The following is a 19966-nucleotide window of genomic DNA, read 5'->3' on the forward strand; positions in this document are numbered from 1 at the left end:
TATCATTTCATGTTAGTTCTGACTCATTTAATTAGTCATAACTTGATTTGGGCTTGACCGCTTGAGCTACCACTGAAACTCAAGTTCTTGTTCATGTTTAGTTCATCTAGGAGTCGACATGTGTTTCACTATTTGTTAATCAGGTCGAGTCCATAAATAAATCTATGTAGATAAACAAACTCTATGCATAATCAAAAGAAAAACTAAATCGGATTGAATTTCAAAAATAATAGTTGAACCATTAATAGTTCATGCTACCATTACTACAACAAAATTACTCAAATACAAGGTACAAGAAGTTGAACAGATAAAAATGAAATTTTCTTTATTATTCAGATAAAACCATACAAAAAGAAATAAAATAGCATCTTTCATCATAATTAATTATCTCCCCACTTAAAACAATTATATTGTCGCGACTATGGAGATTATGAACTACTTGAAATATGATTATCATAGGACTAAGCATATGTTTATTATATATGCGTATCTCGACCACCTCATTGATGTAGTTTTGTAGAAAACTCTTGCTTTATTTGGCACCAAATTTCAGACGAACTTCAGTAAATTCTTTACGCTTTGGATGAACGAATCAACAAATTCCTTTTCTTTCGTTGCCTTATGAAAATTTACATTTGTTTCCTTGGCGCCGGTATGAAACAAGCCTGCAATTATATGTAATTGAAATCAATTTTTAGGTTCAAAAGAAAATCAACTAATTACGTCGCATATATATGTAAAAAAAATATATATTCTAATATAGTATCTATTTTAATTGTTTGAAGAGAAGACAAAAAAAAAAACATTTGGATCAGTAGTAAAGGTATAAGGGAAGGAATAATGAAAACACGGGTTCAACTCTTGGTATTCGCAAAATTTATCAAAGTTTTGTTGTTTAAACTTTTGAAGATAGTCACCATTAGCTAGATGTAAATACGAATCTTATACTTCTATTTTTTTTGAACTACAAATGAAGGGTCCATTTATGAAAATTGTATGAGAGTGAGGGATAGCCTAGTGGTCAGCTTTCCTCCCAGTTTCATGCATGAGGTCTTGAGATCGATTCTCACCCTTGACAAGTTGGGATCCCCCAACTTATCAATGTTTCTCCTTATCTTATTTTTTTAAAAAATTAAGGAAACTGTACAAGATTTCCATTATTTTTGCTCATAATTGCTCCGCTCCTGCCTCGACCACTTACCTACTAGAACTAATTAGTTTTACCATTATACCAACTTTCTTAGTTTGCGAATGTAAAATTGATTCGCTTTACTATAGATTATACATTTTTCGTTTAATTTTAATCTAGACACTTTATACTTTAGCATTATCTGCATATTCACTTTGACCGTCTTTGGTGCTTTATATGCACGCAAAAACATAGGATATTGTTAGATTCGTCTCAACGTATTCTTTGAAAATATAAACTTTCAACAATTTCTTACCTTTTGATAATTAAATATATTAATGGTCAACTATGGCACTACCAAGCGTAAAAAAAATATAACTGTGCAAATTAAAAAGCTATATAGAGTTACTCCTTCCGTCCCGTAGTATAGTGTTCGTTTGCTTTTTGCACGGTTTCCAAGATATATATTTGACTTTCAATATCTTCTTCTGTATTAATAAAACAATATAGAAAGTCGATATTATAAAAGTACATATTGAAGCAAACCTAACAAGATCCTACATGAGTTTGTTTTTTTGGTATATATTAATGAGAATATTTGGTCAAAGATTTTAAAGCTTGATTTCGCTCAAAAAAAGAGAAACAAGCACTATATTATGAGACGTAGAGAGTAATACCTAGGTGAGAGCTATCCTTAAAAGCTTTGGGCCATTTGACCCCAATTATAAGTTGATTTTTAGTAACTTTTTTTCAGTAAAATCTAAAAACAAGTAGCTTTCCTACATATACTTGAGAAACAAATTGTGCAGCTACTTTACTCTATCTATTAAGCTATATAACGTTACTACTCCAATGTTATTAATAAATTGATGACTATTGCAGTGAAATTAATTGAGGGCATATTTTTGTCTTCTTTATTCAATGGCTACAACAAAGTTGTAGGCATGTTAGAAAGACTGCATTTATAAATTATGGCACCCTTCGATTATTTGTTAAAAGTATACAGTATGAATGTATGATAAACACGCTGTTTAATTATATGATAGTTGTACTTTGTTGACATTTGAACATGTATAAATTAATTATGTTTTTGTTCATCTCTAGCTAATAGACCATATTTCTCTTAATAATTTTTTTTTTAAAAATTAGTAGACATATTTGATTTAAAGTTGAGGTCATTTTAAGAAATTATAAACTAATTAGAGATAAATAAATTGCTAATTATTCACGATTCAGCGAGGGAATATTAAATTTCTCTGATCTCACAAAAAAAAGTTACATAAAAACCATTTATTTTAAATGCAATAAAGGATTAATATTTGTGAGACATAAAATATTCATTTGTTGCATTAAAACGAAATAGAAGATGTACATAAAAACCATTCTCACCTCTCAATGTTTAAGTCTCAAGATTTGGTTGTTCACAGAAGTATTTGCCACGTTCAAGATATTTGGTGGTTGATCTGCAGGCAACAAATTCATTAAGTAAACAATAATTATTTGGATTTTGGACAATCTAATCAAGCTGAGAATAAGATTAGATCGTACATAAAAAATCATGCAGTGGTATAATTATTTTCTAAGGGTGAGTTTATCCCTCAGACCCAAACCCAACCTTCAGACTGTGCCACATCAGCTTTCCACTAATTTTTACCTACTTTTTATTCTTCAGACTCACTCCAGACTCATTCCAGTTTTACACTTTATCCCTCAAACTCACTCCAGACTCTCTACCAAAAGTTAAATATATTATTTTATATAACATTTATTTTATGTTTGCATTGAAGGAAGACAAAAAAAAAAGGAAAATCAGTTGTGGAACCCAAAAGCAAGTCTGAGATTGAGTTTGGGAAACCAAAACTCAATCCCAGACTCACCTTTCCATTTCAACAGATTAGCGGCAGTCTGGAGCTAAACTCTCCAAAGTCTGCGCTCAGACTTGCTCCTCCAGACTTGCGCTATTCTTACTCTAAGGATTACAACCGTTTGACTTTATTTTATTTTTATAACCATTTTAATTTACATATTTGTCAATGCACAAATTTGATTAGTAATATTTATTTTATTTTAGAAATATACATAGAGGCAAATTCAATATCATTTAATTAAAAAATATGGTTAATATTAGGGGTATCAACGAGTCAAGGCTCCACTCGTTACAATTTTACTCGAACTCGAGCCTAATATCGAGGTTTTTCGAGTTTAAATTTTCTAGTTCAATCTACCTTAAAATTGAACTTGAGTTTTAAAAGCTATATTACATATATTCTATGAATAGGTTACTTAGTTTGAGTTTTTTCACAAATATTGTGCAACATTTAAATATAAATTTTCATTTAATCTCTATAATATGTAGAATAATATAGCTAAAATATATTTCGAACCTGCTCACAAACTTTACGAATCGAACTTTGCTACGCTCGGCTCTGAAAAATTTCGAGCCGAGCTCGAATAGTTTGCGAGCGAGCCAATTAGGCTCATTAACGCCCCTAATTAATATAAAGTATGTGAATAAATGATAAGGTTAAACTATTGCAACTTTTAAAGAACGAAAGAGTATGTATGTCCTAATTGATCGAAAATAAATTTGAAACTAAGAATGATTATTTCAAAGGTAAACGTTTTCCTCATAAACCAACATATAGCCGTAGTAGTCTCTTACTTAGAGGAGTTCGGAGGACAAGAAAACAAGCCCCAATAACAAAGTAGCATAGCAATAGAACTAATCCTTTCATGTAATGAGAAGTTCCATCCTGCATGCGCAACACATAAATTTTGTATTAGAAAAAAAGAATCTATATATTATGAGAGTTATTTAGTAATTTTTTTTATACGGAAAATAGACTTAAACTTGATAGTAGTTGAAACTCATGAAAACCTAATTAAATCGAAATTTTACCTGTAAAGTGAAGGCAGTGACGATTATTGAAAGAGCAAGACAAACGGTTTCGATCATATTAAAATCAAGATCCATCTTGATACCCATTATCCATGCTACTATTACACACAACGGTACCTGCGCGAAAAATTAAAGTAGGATATACATTATCTAACACGTTCACGTCTCACTCCATTTTCTTCTAGCCTCTAGGCAGTGGCGTATCTAGGAATTTACTCATGGGGGTACGAATACGTAAGTAGTTAGACTCGTTAATTTTTTTTTTTCAAAATAAAGCTCTATTAACATTTTTTTCTCCCTAAGTTTAAGTAAGAACTTAAATATAATTGCTAACTATTTAAGTGTTCAATATTTCAATTTAAATAACCAGATCTTTAGAAATAAGTTGTTCAATTTAAAAACAGTTGTTTAAGTATATAAATGAGAAATTTTTTTCTCCTTAAGTTTAAGTAAGAACTTAGATATAATTGCTAACTATTTAAGTGTTCAATGTTTCAATTTAAATAACCAGATCTTTAAAATAAGTTGTTCGATTTAAAAACAGTAGTTTAAGTATATAAATGAGGAAATTTTGAAGGAAAAAGAATAGAGACAAAATTATTATTTCGGAGCTTTTATTTTTGTGGGCTTATGAATTTGTAGTTGCAGAGTAAGCTTACTTATAAATTTCAGTTTCACGCAAATAGCCATAGGCCCATAGAGAGTAGTATATAGTAAAAGTGTTGAAGATAAATTAAACATGAGTCAAAGGGTAAGTAATTAAAAGCATAAAAAGAACTTTGTGGGGTTTTGAACTCGAGACCTCCTCATAAATTCATGGATCTTTCTTTTCCCTTTTGCTACCAACAAGACAAACCTCAACTTATTGATTTGTTTTCACTATTTTCCATATATTATGGGGGTACAGCTGTACCCCTTGTACCCCCTCTAGATCCGCCCATGCCTCTAGGGCATGGCATAAAAGAGACATTTATTTAAAAATATTATTAAAAACTATTAGGATTTATTTTTGAGAAACGATCAATTAAAATAGGATTTTTTTGGAGAAACACTACTTAAATTTTTTTTTTTGGAGGGAAGGACAAAATAAAATACTTCTGTTGATAACTAAACACCACATTACGATTTTAAGGTCAAATTGTCAACTTTTCTGCATTGATAATTGGTTTCCCTCAAAACCTCGGTTTTTTTTTGTTTTGTCAACTCACATTTCTTTATTTTCTCTACTTTATTTCACGAGATCCCCATCTTTTTTCTCTCTCTCTAAAATCTTCATGTCATCTTCTTCTTCTCCTTCTTACCCACTTCTCCATCTTCTCACTAATTAACACACACTCTCTCTCTTCCTCTCTCCTCACTCACTCCCTCACTCACTCACTCACTCAATCACATTGTTCCAGATTTTCGCTTACCAACAACAACAACAAGCCTGATTTCCGATCTGGGCTCACTCGTTCCTCCTCTACGAACTCGGACGAGTGCACTTGCTTTGAGTTCTCTAACTAGTACTACTACCCGCTTCGAGGTTGAGGATGAGAGCTTTAGCTTCAACAATAAAATGAGAAAAATTGGAGAAATTGGAGGAAATTGGGAAAATAAGGGCTTTTAAATAGTAAGAAGGGTGAAAATAAATGAGGAAAAACACAAAAAAAAAGGTTTCAGAATGAAAGAAATGGTCAATGTCGAAAAGTTGACAATTTGGCTTGAAAATTATAATGTGGTGTTAAGTTGCCAATGAAAGTATTTTAATTGGTCCCTCCCTCCAAAAATAAATTTAAGTGGTTTTCCCAACAAAAACACTATTATTTTAATTGGTCTTTCCGCACAAAAAACCCAAAATATTATCTCTAAGTTAAGTCGAGTAAATAAGTCGAATCTTACGTTTTGGTAGTTATTATTATTATAAAAATACCCTCTACTTAGTAAGAATAACTCTAAAACTCTCTTTGATATTAATCTATTTTGATGGCGTCCAAAAAACAACGCATTCATAATAAAATTCATAGAAAGTGCGTTCTATTTCGCTCTTTATGTTTTTGCAACTATTAACATAAAAGGAGTTAGTAATACGATCTTTAGTTTTAGTAGTAATAAAAGGACGATTTTCAATGTTTATAGTCTCAAATAAATTTGTTTAGCATTTGATAAACACTTACCACAAACATGGAAATCTGAGTAGCAGATCCAAGAGCAACACCCAAGGAAATATCCTGTTGATACATGCATACGCAAAACATAGCTTCAATTAGCTGATTAATCTATATATTAATATTAAGTGTAGACACATAATCGTGAATACGCCGACATTAACACAAAATAATGAAGACATCATAACACTTATTTAAGACAACATACCAATTTGTTTTTGAAAGCAAAAATGACAGCTCCAGCATGTTCAGCTGCATTTCCTACAATTGGAAGCAGAATTATGCTGATGAAGCTCACTGATACACCCCATGAATCAGAAGCTGCCTGCCAACCATAATACATACAAAAACATACTTCAATTTTTATCACAAATCCCAATAATATGCATTAAATAATTACTTGTCACAATTTTTTATTATCTGAAACCAAAATATGTCAGATAAAAGCTTAATAAATTGTTGTAATTAGAAGAAAATTACCTCAATTGTACCAACAACATACTCAGATAATAATGCTATAATAGCAGTCATTATAGTTAACCATGCAAATCCACTCCAAAAACCAATAACAGGAACTTCTTCTGGTGTATCATCATCATCAGAATCCTGGTAGTTTAATGATTAATGATCGCATTAGTTTACCATGTTACTAATTAAGGTTATAGTTATGATTAATATCTCTAATTCGCTGCATGTAAAAAATATAAACAGTTGAAGTATATATCAAGACAAATCTAACAAGATCCCACGTGACTATATATACTTAGTTGTTAAAGTATTAATCTAGAAAAATCTAGGCAAATATCTATAATATGTGTCAAGGTGTAGATTAGCTAGAAAACTCTAGATCTTTAATGCCTAGAATAATCTACAATACTACTACCTAGGCTAGCTAGAGTAATCTAGAAATAATGAAAAGAAAATCTTGCCTTAGTTGGTTGATGACTTGACCGACATACCAAGGCTATAAATAGCCACCTAATGTAATAGCATTATACAAGCAATAACAACAACAATATTACAACACCAACTCACTCCCATTGCATCTCCATATTCAACTTCATCCATCAATCACTTATAAAATAAAATCAATCCCACTACACTTCTACATAAATATTTCCTACAATTGGTATCAAGAGCCACTATAATCCAAAGCCTTCAACAATTAAACACAAAATAATCCAACTCCCTTAAAAAAAAAATCAAACACCACAAAAATTAAAATGACTTCCCCAAACACTTCAACCTCAAACACATTTAACTACCCCAAGTAAATTGGGTACCCACATTTAAGGGAGAAAAATATCAACAATGGTCTATCCAAATGAAATCCATATTTATCTCACAAGATTTGTGGGAGTTAGTACAAAATGGTTATGAACAACCAAATGATTTAATCCAAGAAGCTACTTGGGATGAAGCACGCCGCAAGCAATATAAACAAAATCGGATAAGGGATAATTATGCCCTATCCTTAATATATCGGGGAGTAGATGAAACAATCCTCCCTACTATTATGGCTGCTACAACGGCCAAGGAGGCTTGGAGTATCCTGGAGACAAAATATAGGGGCTCCGAAAAGGTAATACTCTTCAAACTCCAATCTTTATGGAGAGACTTTGATAATTATTAATGGTGGAAAATGAAACAATTCAAGAATTTTTTAGTCGAGTAACAAATATTATAAATCAAATCCGAACTAATGGAGATAAAATTGAAGATGTCCAAGTTGTTCGGAAAATATTAAGAAGTCTCCCAAAAATTATGATCATATAGTGGCTGCTATAGAAGAGTCTAATAAAGATTTATCTAATTTAAGTTTAACTGAATTAATGGGCTCCCTTCTAGCACATGAAGATAGAATGCGGAGATTTATAGAGCAGCCACTAGAACAAGCTTTTCAAGCAAAATTAAAATTCTCTAATAATGGAGAAAATAAAAGTAAATATGGCTACGGTAAAGGAGGTACTTCATATAACCGTAGCAGGGGGAGAGGAAGTTATAAAAATCAAGGAACTCGAGAAAATAACCAATCTGGCTCCTATTGCAATTTATGTAAGAAAAATGGCCATAATACACAAGATTGCCGGTATAAGTGTAAAAGATGCAAAAAGCACACTCATTTTGAAAAAGATTGTTGGTTCCGGCAAAAGGAGAGGCCAATTTTACGGAAAATAAGGAGCCTAAGATCAATTATTTTATACATGTTTAAATGCTCACCAAGAGTCAAATGATATATGGTATATTGATAGTGGTTGTTCAAACCATATGACTAGCAATAAAATTCATTTGTCAGTCTGGACGAAAACATTAAAACACAAATTAATCTTGGTGATGGAAGCAACCAAGAGGTTGCTGGCAAGGGGACAATAGCCGTTAAGAACAAAAAACGGCTCGTCTAAATTTATTTCTGATGTATTCTATGTCCCCGGGCTTGCACAAAATTTATTAAGTGTAGGCCAACTAATCCAAAGAGGCTATATGGTGAAATTTGATGCTAATAAATGCCTCATATTTGATAAGAGAAAAGGGCAATTAATTACTACTACCAAATGGCTCCTAATAAAATATTTCCATTAAGAATGCAATTGGAGCATAATGTTGCCCTAAGTTCTATGGTGGATGAGTCCACATTGTGGCATTTGAGATTCGGGCATCTAAATTTTAACAATTTAAAACTGTTAAAACAAAAAGAAATGGTGATTGGGCTTCCACCTATAACTAATGAAAGAAAAATATGTGAGGGCTGTATATATGGCAAAATGCATAGATTGCCATTCCCTACTTCATCCTGGAGGGCCAGAGCTCCATTAGAGCTTGTTCATGCAGATATATGGGGCCCTACCAGAAATCCGTCTCTTGGCGGAAAAAGATATTTTCTATTATTTGTCGATGATTTCACTCGCATGATGTGGGTTTATTTCTTGGAGCAAAAATCAGAAGCATTTTCCCACTTCATGCAATTTAAAGCCCTCACAGAAAAACAAAGTGGGCATTCAATAAAAATTCTAAGAACAGATCGTGGGGGAGAATTTACAAGTAAAGAATTCAACAGCTTCTGTAAGGAGCAGGAATCAAAAGAGAATTAACTGTCGACGCACACCTCAGCAAAATGGTGTTGCGGAGAGAAGAAATCGGACCATTGCTGAGATGGCCCGAAGCATGATGCAAGGCAAAAACTTGCCCAAATGTTTTTGGGCGAAGCCGTACATACGGCTATCTACATTCTCAATCGATCTCCCACGAAGGTCGTCATGGGTATGACACCCTATGAAGCTTGGCATAAAAGAAAGCCAAGAGTGGAGCACCTCAAAGTATTCGGGTGCATCGCATATGCCCACATCCCGAAAGAAAATCGGGAAAAATCGTGGAAAAGGAGAAAAATGTATCTTCATTGGATACAGTGACGAATCTAAAGGATATCGTCTCTATCAACCCGAATCTAAGAGCCTAATAATCTCAAGAGATGTCATATTCGATGAAGGAGCTCAATGGACGTGGATGGAGAATGAATCTCAGCCACGTGAAGGAGATTTTCTTCCACAAGCCCAAGAGAGGATGAAGGCCCAAATCATCCAGCAACACAACATCCCCATTCCATCATCACCGAGATCTCCAACAACATTCTCGAGATCGGTGAGTCCAACATCAGGATCAAGCTCTCAAAGCTCAGCTCCAGTAGTACGACGTTCACAAAGAGAGCGGCGACCACCAAGCTACTTGGAGGATTTCCAGTGCAATCAAGCTATCATGGCTCTCTTCACTAGCGAACCACAAAGCTTTCAAGAAGCATCACAAGAAGAGAAATGGATCGAGGCCATGAATGAAGAAATCAAGATGATCGAGAAAAACAACACATGGGAGCTTGTTGAGAAACCTGAAGACAAAGAAGTCATCGGTCTCAAATGGGTCTACAAGGTCAAGTATAACGAAGATGGCTCCATCCAGAAACACAAGGCTCGTCTCGTCGCAAAAGGTTACTCCCAACAACCAGGGATTGACTTTAACGAGACATATGCTCCCGTTGTCCGCATGGAGACTATCAGGTCAGTCCTTGCTCTTGCTGCTCAACTTAAATTACCAGTCTTTCAATTAGATGTCAAGTCGGCATTTCTAAACGGTGAGCTCGAAGAAGAAGTATATGTTGAGCAACGCAAGGATATCTCATCGAAGGCAAAGAAGACAAAGTATACCGCCTTCGTAAAGCCCTTTATGGGCTTAAGCAAGCACCCAGGGCCTGGAATAGCAAAATAGATGGCTACCTACTTCAAAATGGGTTTATAAAGAGCCCAAGTGAGCCATCACTATATATCAAGGCCCAAGGATCACAAGATTTTCTCATATTGTGTCTTTATGTAGATGATCTAATCTACACAGGCACTAATTCAAAAATGATTAAGGAATTTAAGAAGGCAATGATGTCGGAATATGAAATGACCGACCTTGGTGCCATGAAGTACTTCCTTGGCATGCAAGTCAAGCAAAGCCCAGGAAGAATATTTCTCTCACAGGAAAAATCAGACGACCTACTTAAGAAATTCAATATGAGTGAATGCAAGCCATTGGCTACACCAATGGCACTTAATGAAAGGCTATCTAAGAACGATGGCAAAGAGAAGGTCGATGCGTCAATATATAGAAGTTTGGTCGGCTCTCTCATCTACCTCACACATACTAGGCCCGACATAGTACATGCTGTCAGCATAGTATCCAGATTCATGAGTGAGCCAAGTAAAGCTCACTTAGCAGCAGCAAAAAGGATTCTTAGGTATGTCAAAGGAACAAAAAGTTATGGAATTCTGTACGAAACAGAGGAGAATCACAAGCTTACAGGATACACAGACAGCGATTGGGCCGGAAGCATTGACGATCGGAAGAGTACAAGTGGATACGTCTTCCAGTTGGGAACCAAGACTATTTCTTGGTCATCAAAGAAACAAGCTACAATAGCTCTGTCATCAGCAGAAGCAGAGTATGTAGCAGCAACAAGTGCAGCATGTGAAGCAGTATGGCTTAGACGAATTCTCAATGATCTACAACAGACATCAGAAGAACCAACAACTATCTACTGCGACAACATGTCTGCAATAGCCATGACAAAGAATCCAGTCTTTCACAGCCGCACGAAGCACATTGAGATACGACATCATTTCATCCGAGAGTTGGTCGACAAACAAGAGATCGAGCTACAATTCTGCAAGACGGGGGAGCAGCTTGCTGACATATTCACTAAAGCAATTCCGACAGAGAAGTTCATCCAGTTTAGAAGACAACTTGGAGTCCAAGATTTTTCAGATTAAAGGGGAGTGTTAAAGTATTAATCTAGAAAAATCTAGGCAAATATCTATAATATGTGTCAAGGTGTAGATTAGCTAGAAAACTCTAGATCTTTAATGCCTAGAATAATCTACAATACTACTACCTAGGCTAGCTAGAGTAATCTAGAAATAATGAAAAGAAAATCTTGCCTTAGTTGGTTGATGACTTGACCGACATACCAAGGCTATAAATAGCCACCTAATGTAATAGCATTATACAAGCAATAACAACAACAATATTACAACACCAACTCACTCCCATTGCATCTCCATATTCAACTTCATCCATCAATCACTTATAAAATAAAATCAATCCCACTACACTTCTACATAAATATTTCCTACATTAGTAGTCGTTTGTAAAAAGTTATTAACAAGTATTTATTATAATTAAGCTATTAAAATAAAGAATTTGGAGATTAGAGAGAATAATTGATCACCTCTTGAGCCTCAAAGAATTGCCTATGAGTCCATAATTGGAAGATTAGGTAAGCAATGTAAGCCACAAGCATGACAATGCTGCATACTCTGGATAAATTGAGTGTTGATTGGGCTACAGTTTGAGCAGATGTAGCACTAAACTTGAAGAGCAATGGCAAAATGTGGCAGAATAATCCCAGTAACAAAAGAAAGCTGTTTACATCCGCTTGCTTCTGAGAAAATTTTACAAAACAAATGAACATGAGTCAATAGAACAAACTATCATAATCTAAACCCTAATATTGATTTAGTATCACATGATGATGATTAAGCAAATTCCATTTTATGGATGAGGTTTCTTACATTCATTGTCCGGTACCTGCATAATATTGGATTTTTTATCATACATTCGGGTGTACAGTAAGCATGATACACCTAAGACTATTTTTTGCTTATTGCGTGCTCATTTGAAATCGTCTAAATAAGCAAAATGTACGAAAAGGAGAGTTTCAAATGAGCAAATTAGCAAATGAGCAAAGACTAGTCTTGAGTGTACCATGCACACGGTACATCTCGTGTATGATCGATGGACTTGCATGATACACCCAATAAGCTTAAACTAATGGTTAAATAAAGCTCCAAAAATAATATTATGTTCTATCAGTAAATATCAATAATAATAACATTAGGTTAATAATTTACCCTATCAAACTTTTGCTCCTTGTTGAGGTTGGCAAGGCCACCACATAAAAGAGAAGTTCCAAGAACCAAGAGAAGGTTGGAGAGAATAGAACCAAGAAGTGAGTACTTCACCACATCTATTTTATTTTGGCTCAAAGCCAGAATTGCTATTATAAGTTCCGTTGCATTTCCACATGTTGCATTCAGAAGTCCTCCCACTGCACACGTTAATGAATTAATTATCTTGTCATAAACCTAAATTTTATTTTTCTTCATAATTTAGAAATATTACTAGGACACAATTCAATTTAATCGAGAGTATAGATTACCTGTTGGACCAGTGTAACACGCAATTTGTCTGCAAAGTTCATAACCAAAATTTCAAAAGGATTGATATATCAATTAATAGAGAATAAATGAATAATACTCCTTCGCTAAAATATAGTTTCTATTTTTATTTTGAATGTCTCAAAAATATAGTTCTTGTTTTTATATTTCTAAGAAGAAGAGAATGGATATAGTTCTATTTAGGGAAATAGAACTGTATTTTGATTCTATTTCTTCCTATTAGATTCTACTTACCTTAATTCTCGTGAAAAAATAGAATCAGCAACTATATTGAGGATGGGGTGAGTATTATATATATAGTTGAAGAGGCAGAACGAAAGAGCTAAAAGACAATTGTAATGAGTGTGATGTCCACGCCTTAAGAGGAAAGTACGAAAAAGGAAGGTTAAGCGTCGGACTATTGACCGAAATCCGGTTATAAGGTGTGTATTTAAATTAATAAAAAAGACTAATATTAGGTGTTTTCCCACAAAAACAATTATATAAAGTATTTTTTTAACAAAATTTCTAATAAATAAGGTATTTTCTTACAAAATTTCTCTATTTTTATAGAGTAAGTCGTAAACTTAATCAATTTATAAATTCAAATTGTGAGGAAGAAAAAAAAATTAAACAGGCTTAGCTTACTCAGTCAAAAAGCTCACGCGCTCCGCAAGAGGGGCAAGTGCAAGTAAGCTCAAAGCAAAAATCCATTCCTGCCAACAAAAATAAAGTGTGCAATATTATTCTTCAATAAATATTAAAAAAATTATTAATGTATTAGGTCATGACATAATAATATACTTCTATAAAGTTGTGCATTTCTTCTTTTCAATGCAATTTTTTGTAGTTTCTCATTATGCTATCAATGATGAGATTAATTTCTTCTAGCCAGGATACTTAGAACATTGAACATACTTCTATATCTTTTCAATGTCAGAATAGTAAATGGTTTATGGCTTTATAATTGTTTCCTTAAGCTTTTGAATTCCCTTAGGTATGGAGAGCTCATTTCTACAAGGTAAGCCACTATCTTTTTTTCTTTTTTTTTTGACATCGCGGAAAATATACTAAATTACAAATTTGTATATGACAATTTATTCTTGCTGCATAGGCTGGCCAAATCGTGAGCTAGTTGTACCCCTTCACGAGAGACTTTGATAACTTGGCACCATTTAAAATTCTTAGCTAGAACTTCGATATCATTGATCGTCTATTTGACAAACCTGCTTGGAGTTTAAGTAGCGGACTAGGTTCGCGGACTAGGTAAGCCACTATATATCCTAGCTAAGGATTCATAATTGTATGTTTTGTAATTGGGTGAGTCTATATAATTTCTTCTTTTATTTATGACAATATATCGAAACATTATTATAACTGGATTTGAATTCATTCAACTATACCACCCGAGTATACCTAGAAACTGATACATCACATTTTTACCCATGAGCACATGAGTGAAGAATACACGTGAAAAAATGTAAATTTACACGCATGCACCCGAGTGTGGCTAGATTACATGTATATTTCATAGCTAATCTAATATATAATAATACTTTGAATTTGATCATTTCATAGCCTTAGTGGTGTATGTTCTTGGTGGGTTAGATTACTATATATATTGCATAACTTCCGAATTATAACACTACTTGACCTTCAATGAGTGATGTAGTTATAACATATACTTACACAGTTACACTATATAGTAGTGGACTAGTGGTCCATCGAATCTCCTAACAAAATCTCCAATTACACCCGTGACAGGCTCATGAAAAAGTATATACTACTAAAAAAAGAAGTAAGCCAAAACAACCACAATCTCTAAAACAGGAAAAACGATAGTCTAGAGTTAATGTTTTATAACCTCTGATGTCTGATGAGCTGCTAGATAACCTTAAATCTTAGCCTGTAACGTTAACGTAATTCTTGCATTAATATTTTTTTTGTTGAACAATCAAGGTATATCCATTGCTGATAGCAATGACTACTAATTCCCTCGTCCTAAGTGCTCCACTTAAAGGTAAAGGACTGACCAAGAATCTCTTTCCATTCTTGCATTAGTATGTATATATTTATATTAAAAAGAATTTGCATGCATGAATCATGATGATATAGGCCAAAAATGCATGCATAACATATTTTCAAAACTAATTAGCATTAGAAAGACAAATTAATATAAAAAGTGAGACTATATATGTGTGTTATTACTTACTCTTCCAAAACTATAGACATGAGCTGCAATAGCTAAAGGAATGGCAGGAAAAAGAAGAGAAAGCTTAGTCCCCAATATAACTTCTTGTAGATTATTGAGAATGTTTCTTAACCACCCAATTCGAACCTTCGAAATTAGTTGAAGTTCAGATTTCTTTCGAAGGGAAGAAGAAGACATGGTATGGGCCGTCCGACCGGGCCGGGCCTCCTTATTGCTAGTCCCCTTCATTCCTCCACTCTCCATACCTACCCATACTCCAGCAGCATCTTGTTGTATACGTGATGAATCCATTTTTTTCTTACTATTGTGTGTATAATGTGTGTGTAAATTTCCTTTACAAGTAACTAGTAGTTATCTAATTGCATGTCATTGATCTAACACTGCATTACTATATACTGTGTCTTGTTGTTTCCTAGAAATTTCTCTCTTTTGTCCGCCCGATTATATCCGGGTCAAAATCGGAGTCGGATCGGAAGTTGGGCTATTTTTTGGTTAATAGTATGATTGATGACTAGGCCCAGCACAATTAAGTAGGTTTGGACAAAATGGAAAGCCCAATTTCTGGCATGACCAACTTATTCCTAGGTAGGGATGGCAATTGGGTAGAGCGTGTGCGGAGGATGGTACCTCCACAGTCGACACTCGCATCCGCATAAAATTCTCATTTTCATCCCCGCCCCACTACCACCCATTACGGAGAAAAATCCAAGACCCATCCCCATCTCATCAGGTACGTAATTAAACTCATCGCCACCCCACCACTTGCACGTGTACCCGCACCCACATCGTACCTAATTCATCCCCGCACCCACACCACCCGTATGGATATATGCACCTACTTCGTATCTGCATCATCCACACAAATTGATATTTTGCAAGATAAAATTATTAATAATATAAGTATATTAATAGAATATTAATAATAATATGCGGGGCGGGTGGGGATGGGGCGGTTATAGCATAAAATCCACACCCACTCCACCATTCATTGCGGGTACGATTTTAATCCCAATCCCTGCCCCATCCCCGCCATCGTTCTTTGCTTAGAAACGCTTTTTAATATATTTATGGGAAAAGTTATGCATATAAGAAGTTAAAATGGAAAAAATATGCATTAATCGATTATTTATTACATTGGTTGATGCATAATTTTTTCATAAATTCACAACTTATTTTGATTTAGATAATGTATTTATGTCTTATATGTATCCTTAAGAGCTGCATATAACATAACCCTATTTATATAGGTGAACTCGCCTTTTAAGTCAAATGGGGTAACTTTGGAACAAAAAGCACAACTTTTATTCTATAAAAGGGTTCACTTCTATATAAGTCACCCAAAAAAAAAGTTACCTCCGGCAATACTTTACTGTGCACAATAGGCTAATTTAAGAATTTGTATTACAAAAATTTCTCCCCAAAAGTAATATTTATTTCGAACTTTTTTTATCCATCTAAAGTCCTATTCAGCACAAGTTTTTAAGGTAGATTTTAATATTTTGACGTAAAACAATACTCTAGTATGAGCCCTAAACCCTTAAGACAAATAAGAATGTCTAGTTAGATAGTGGTGTGGGTAGATTTTAGCAGTAAAAGCAGTATTCCAGTATTATGGCATGTTCTCTTCAGCATAAAACAATTGAATTGAATTGAATTGAATTGAACTGAATTAAACTGAAATGAATAGTGATATGTGAGGGTAAAAGTATTGTCTAGAGCTGAACAGAATAGAACAGAACTGAACTAAACCGAATTGAACTGAACTGAATTGATTGAACTGAACTGAACTAAATTGAACTGAACTGAACTGAACTGAAAATAAGCTGGAGAGAACAGGCCCTTAGCTAAAAATTTGTAGCTTTTAGGGATAATAGTTAATTAGTGGTGTACAAATTTCACATTAAAGTTCTGTTTGAATATTGAGTAATTTTTTTTTTGTAAAAACCTACTTTAAGAATTTCCTTCACTAAACATAAAATTTTTATATCTCTACTTCGCCAACTAACGATTATACGACAATCATGCACTAAGGGCCTGTTCTCCCCAACTTATTTTCAGTTCAGTTGCAATCAGTTCAGTTCAGTTCAATTCAGTCATTTAATTCTCTGATAATAAAACAATGATAATTTTTATTATTATTATCAATATTACTATTACTACTATTACTATTATAAATATTTATATCATGATTACAATTATTATTAGTATATTATTATTGTTATTATTCCTACTATTACTATTGTTTTTAATATTATTATTATTATTATTTTAATATTGCTAATTATTATTTTGCTAATAATTTTTTTCTATATAATTCGGCTAATTATATTGAAGAGATATAATATTTAATTCAAAGAACAGGTTGTGGTGAAAATGTCCCTTTAGTTTTTATAGGTTGTGGTGAAGTAAAAGCTAAACCCTAGTGGCAAAGAATGGCCCAAAATCCAAAAGTTATAAGTATTTAATTTAGCTTTAGCATTGCAAGTATGTAGTTTGTATTTTTTTAAAAAAAATTGAAAATCGTTTAAAATAATGTACACATCCTATTAAATTTGTAACATTCTTTTTTAAGCGTTGGGTAATAAAATATATTCTATATTTTGATATTTTTAATTTTGTTCGTCAAGTTATTAGTTTATCTGTTTATTACGGACTACTCCATCTATCTCACAATAATTTATTATTATTTTATTTAATAGTTTATTATTATTTAAATCATTATTATGAATTTATTATTAATAATAATATTACATTATATTATCACTACTATTAGTTATAATTTAATTCAGTTCAGTTTAGTTCAGTTCATCAATTTAGTTCATTTCAATTAAGTTATTTTATGGCGAATAGAACAGGCCCTAACAACTATTATCACAACTAACAACTACACTCACTATTAAAAACTACAACCACAACCTACTATTACAAAACTCTCCTCATTTACGTACGAGCTAGTCTTGGCTACGCAACAAATCCTAAGTAGTTTCCTCTCCTTTCTTTTTCTCTCACCAAAATAAGTTAACCTACAATATTTTACAACCACTTTCATAGCTATGGAAAATAATTAAGAATTCTTTTCTTGCCTGTCCCATACATTCTTTGTTTTTATTTCATGAAGGTCTCTTCTCTTGTAGTATCCAATTATTTCATCAACTAAATTTGGTTTAAGATTGAGATTGATTTTCCAATCGTTTGGAGAAAACAAAAAGGATCATATATAGATAAGATTATACTGGATGAATCTTCATAAATACTCTACGTACGTCTAACCGTACTCACGAACTTTCATCGAAGTTTCATTCGAATATGGGCAAATCTTCTAACTGATAAGGGACTGTTTGTCTTTACAGTGATTTTGGCAAAAGAACAAGCACCATATACTGCGCAAACAATGCCATACCTCGTTATCATCCAAACAGAAACTGGGTCACATGATTTCAATTGCACTTTCATCAGGTGCGTGTCAAATGTTTTGTTATTTTTTGTTCGAGGATGAGGTGTGTGTCACTTGTATGATTGTATCTTCTTCCCACGAGTAATTTAGCGATTGACTAATTTTATCCTATGTTTTAAAATTTAGAGATTTACTTTGGAGTTCAACAATACAATTTGAGATTAACTATGAGACCAAAAAGGGAGAAATGTATCATAGCTGAAAACTACAATGTGACTCTGTGAGTGACGCCATGAACTTAAAAATTAAAAACTATGTTGTTCGGACTTCAAACTCAGGTACTCATATCTGACACGAGTACATGTTCAAGTGTTCAATTCGCCTATTTTTCGGCTCAAAACAAAATGTCCAAGTGTTCCACCTATGTACGAGTGTCGAGGATACGCCACGGATACATGAGGTGAAATGAAGAGTTCGAGCAACATAGATTATATTAAAAGTAAGGAATTATCATATAATTTTTTTGAAGGTTTAGAGGACTTGCGGTTGCGGAGCTCTAGGCGTCCCAAGTTGACATGCATGATGCAAATAAGAATGGACCTGAAAAGAAAAAAAAACACATTCCATTTTACCATTGGTTCTATTGCTTTTAATTTTTGATGATCGTGTGAACCGATCCAAACCTAACCCAAAAAATGCAAAGTTAGGGTTAAAAAGTAAAAACTCAACCAAAATATTAAATGGATTGTGTAAGACACACATTTTTTAAATGTAGACCGGATTTTTTATGTATAAGTAAGAAAAATGTGACGTGCTATGACATTATCTTAGAAGCAAAATTCTTACCCCCAATGGTGCAATCACAACTGACATTGTCATCCAAGATTTAACATAGCGATACTCCATAAAACAGATTTGGGATTAATTACTAATTAGCTTCATTGATAAGGTCTTTGATCATAGATTACTATGTGTACTGTCTTGTGAGTTGCGATAGATGGGGAAAGGCCAAAAAGAAGGAAATGGAAAGGAAAGTTCCATACTACATAGGCTAGCTTGATGCCAACTAAAGGTACAACATGGGCATATGCACTATATATATATGTAGTTAACGTATCAAACTTCTCTAGTGTTTGCAATTGGCAACATTAATCTCTTCGAATTCTTAAAACTTTATATCAATTTCACATTACATGCTTAATATGGCTGTGATGAAATTCACATTCTTGATTTCGGTGGTACGATGCTTCCTTGATCTTCTTTGCACTTACTGTAATTGGTATATGGATGTGGTCTCTGCTAGCCAATACTTTGGATATGTTCTACTTTCCACGTAGTGTTTCGTTTGATTTTTTATTTGGTATAGTAAGCCATAAAGCGGCATGATGTAGATAGTCACCACACGCATAACGACTAAACTAATTGGTGTCTATTTTGTT

The 19966-nt window shown here is 33.5% G+C and overlaps 1 protein-coding gene across 1 annotated transcript; it reads right to left on the bottom strand.

Annotated features, from left to right (window-relative positions):
* Positions 1-299: 299 nt before the first annotated feature.
* On the bottom strand, positions 300-15494 carry LOC104885312 (vacuolar cation/proton exchanger 3). Its single transcript, XM_048645058.2, has 12 exons — positions 15134-15494; positions 13570-13637; positions 12924-12952; positions 12616-12812; positions 11934-12146; positions 6656-6781; positions 6384-6500; positions 6185-6238; positions 4029-4145; positions 3792-3882; positions 2519-2592; positions 300-665 (listed from the first exon to the last, which is right to left on the bottom strand). The coding sequence occupies exons 1-11, from the start codon at positions 15422-15424 to the stop codon at positions 2522-2524; spliced, it is 1374 nt and encodes a 457-aa protein (XP_048501015.1). The 5' UTR covers positions 15425-15494; the 3' UTR covers positions 300-665; positions 2519-2521.
* Between the last annotated feature and the right edge of the window lie 4472 nt (positions 15495-19966).

Source organism: Beta vulgaris, chromosome 5 (assembly GCF_026745355.1).
Source record: "Beta vulgaris subsp. vulgaris cultivar EL10 chromosome 5, EL10.2, whole genome shotgun sequence".
Classification (NCBI taxonomy): domain Eukaryota; kingdom Viridiplantae; phylum Streptophyta; class Magnoliopsida; order Caryophyllales; family Amaranthaceae; genus Beta; species Beta vulgaris.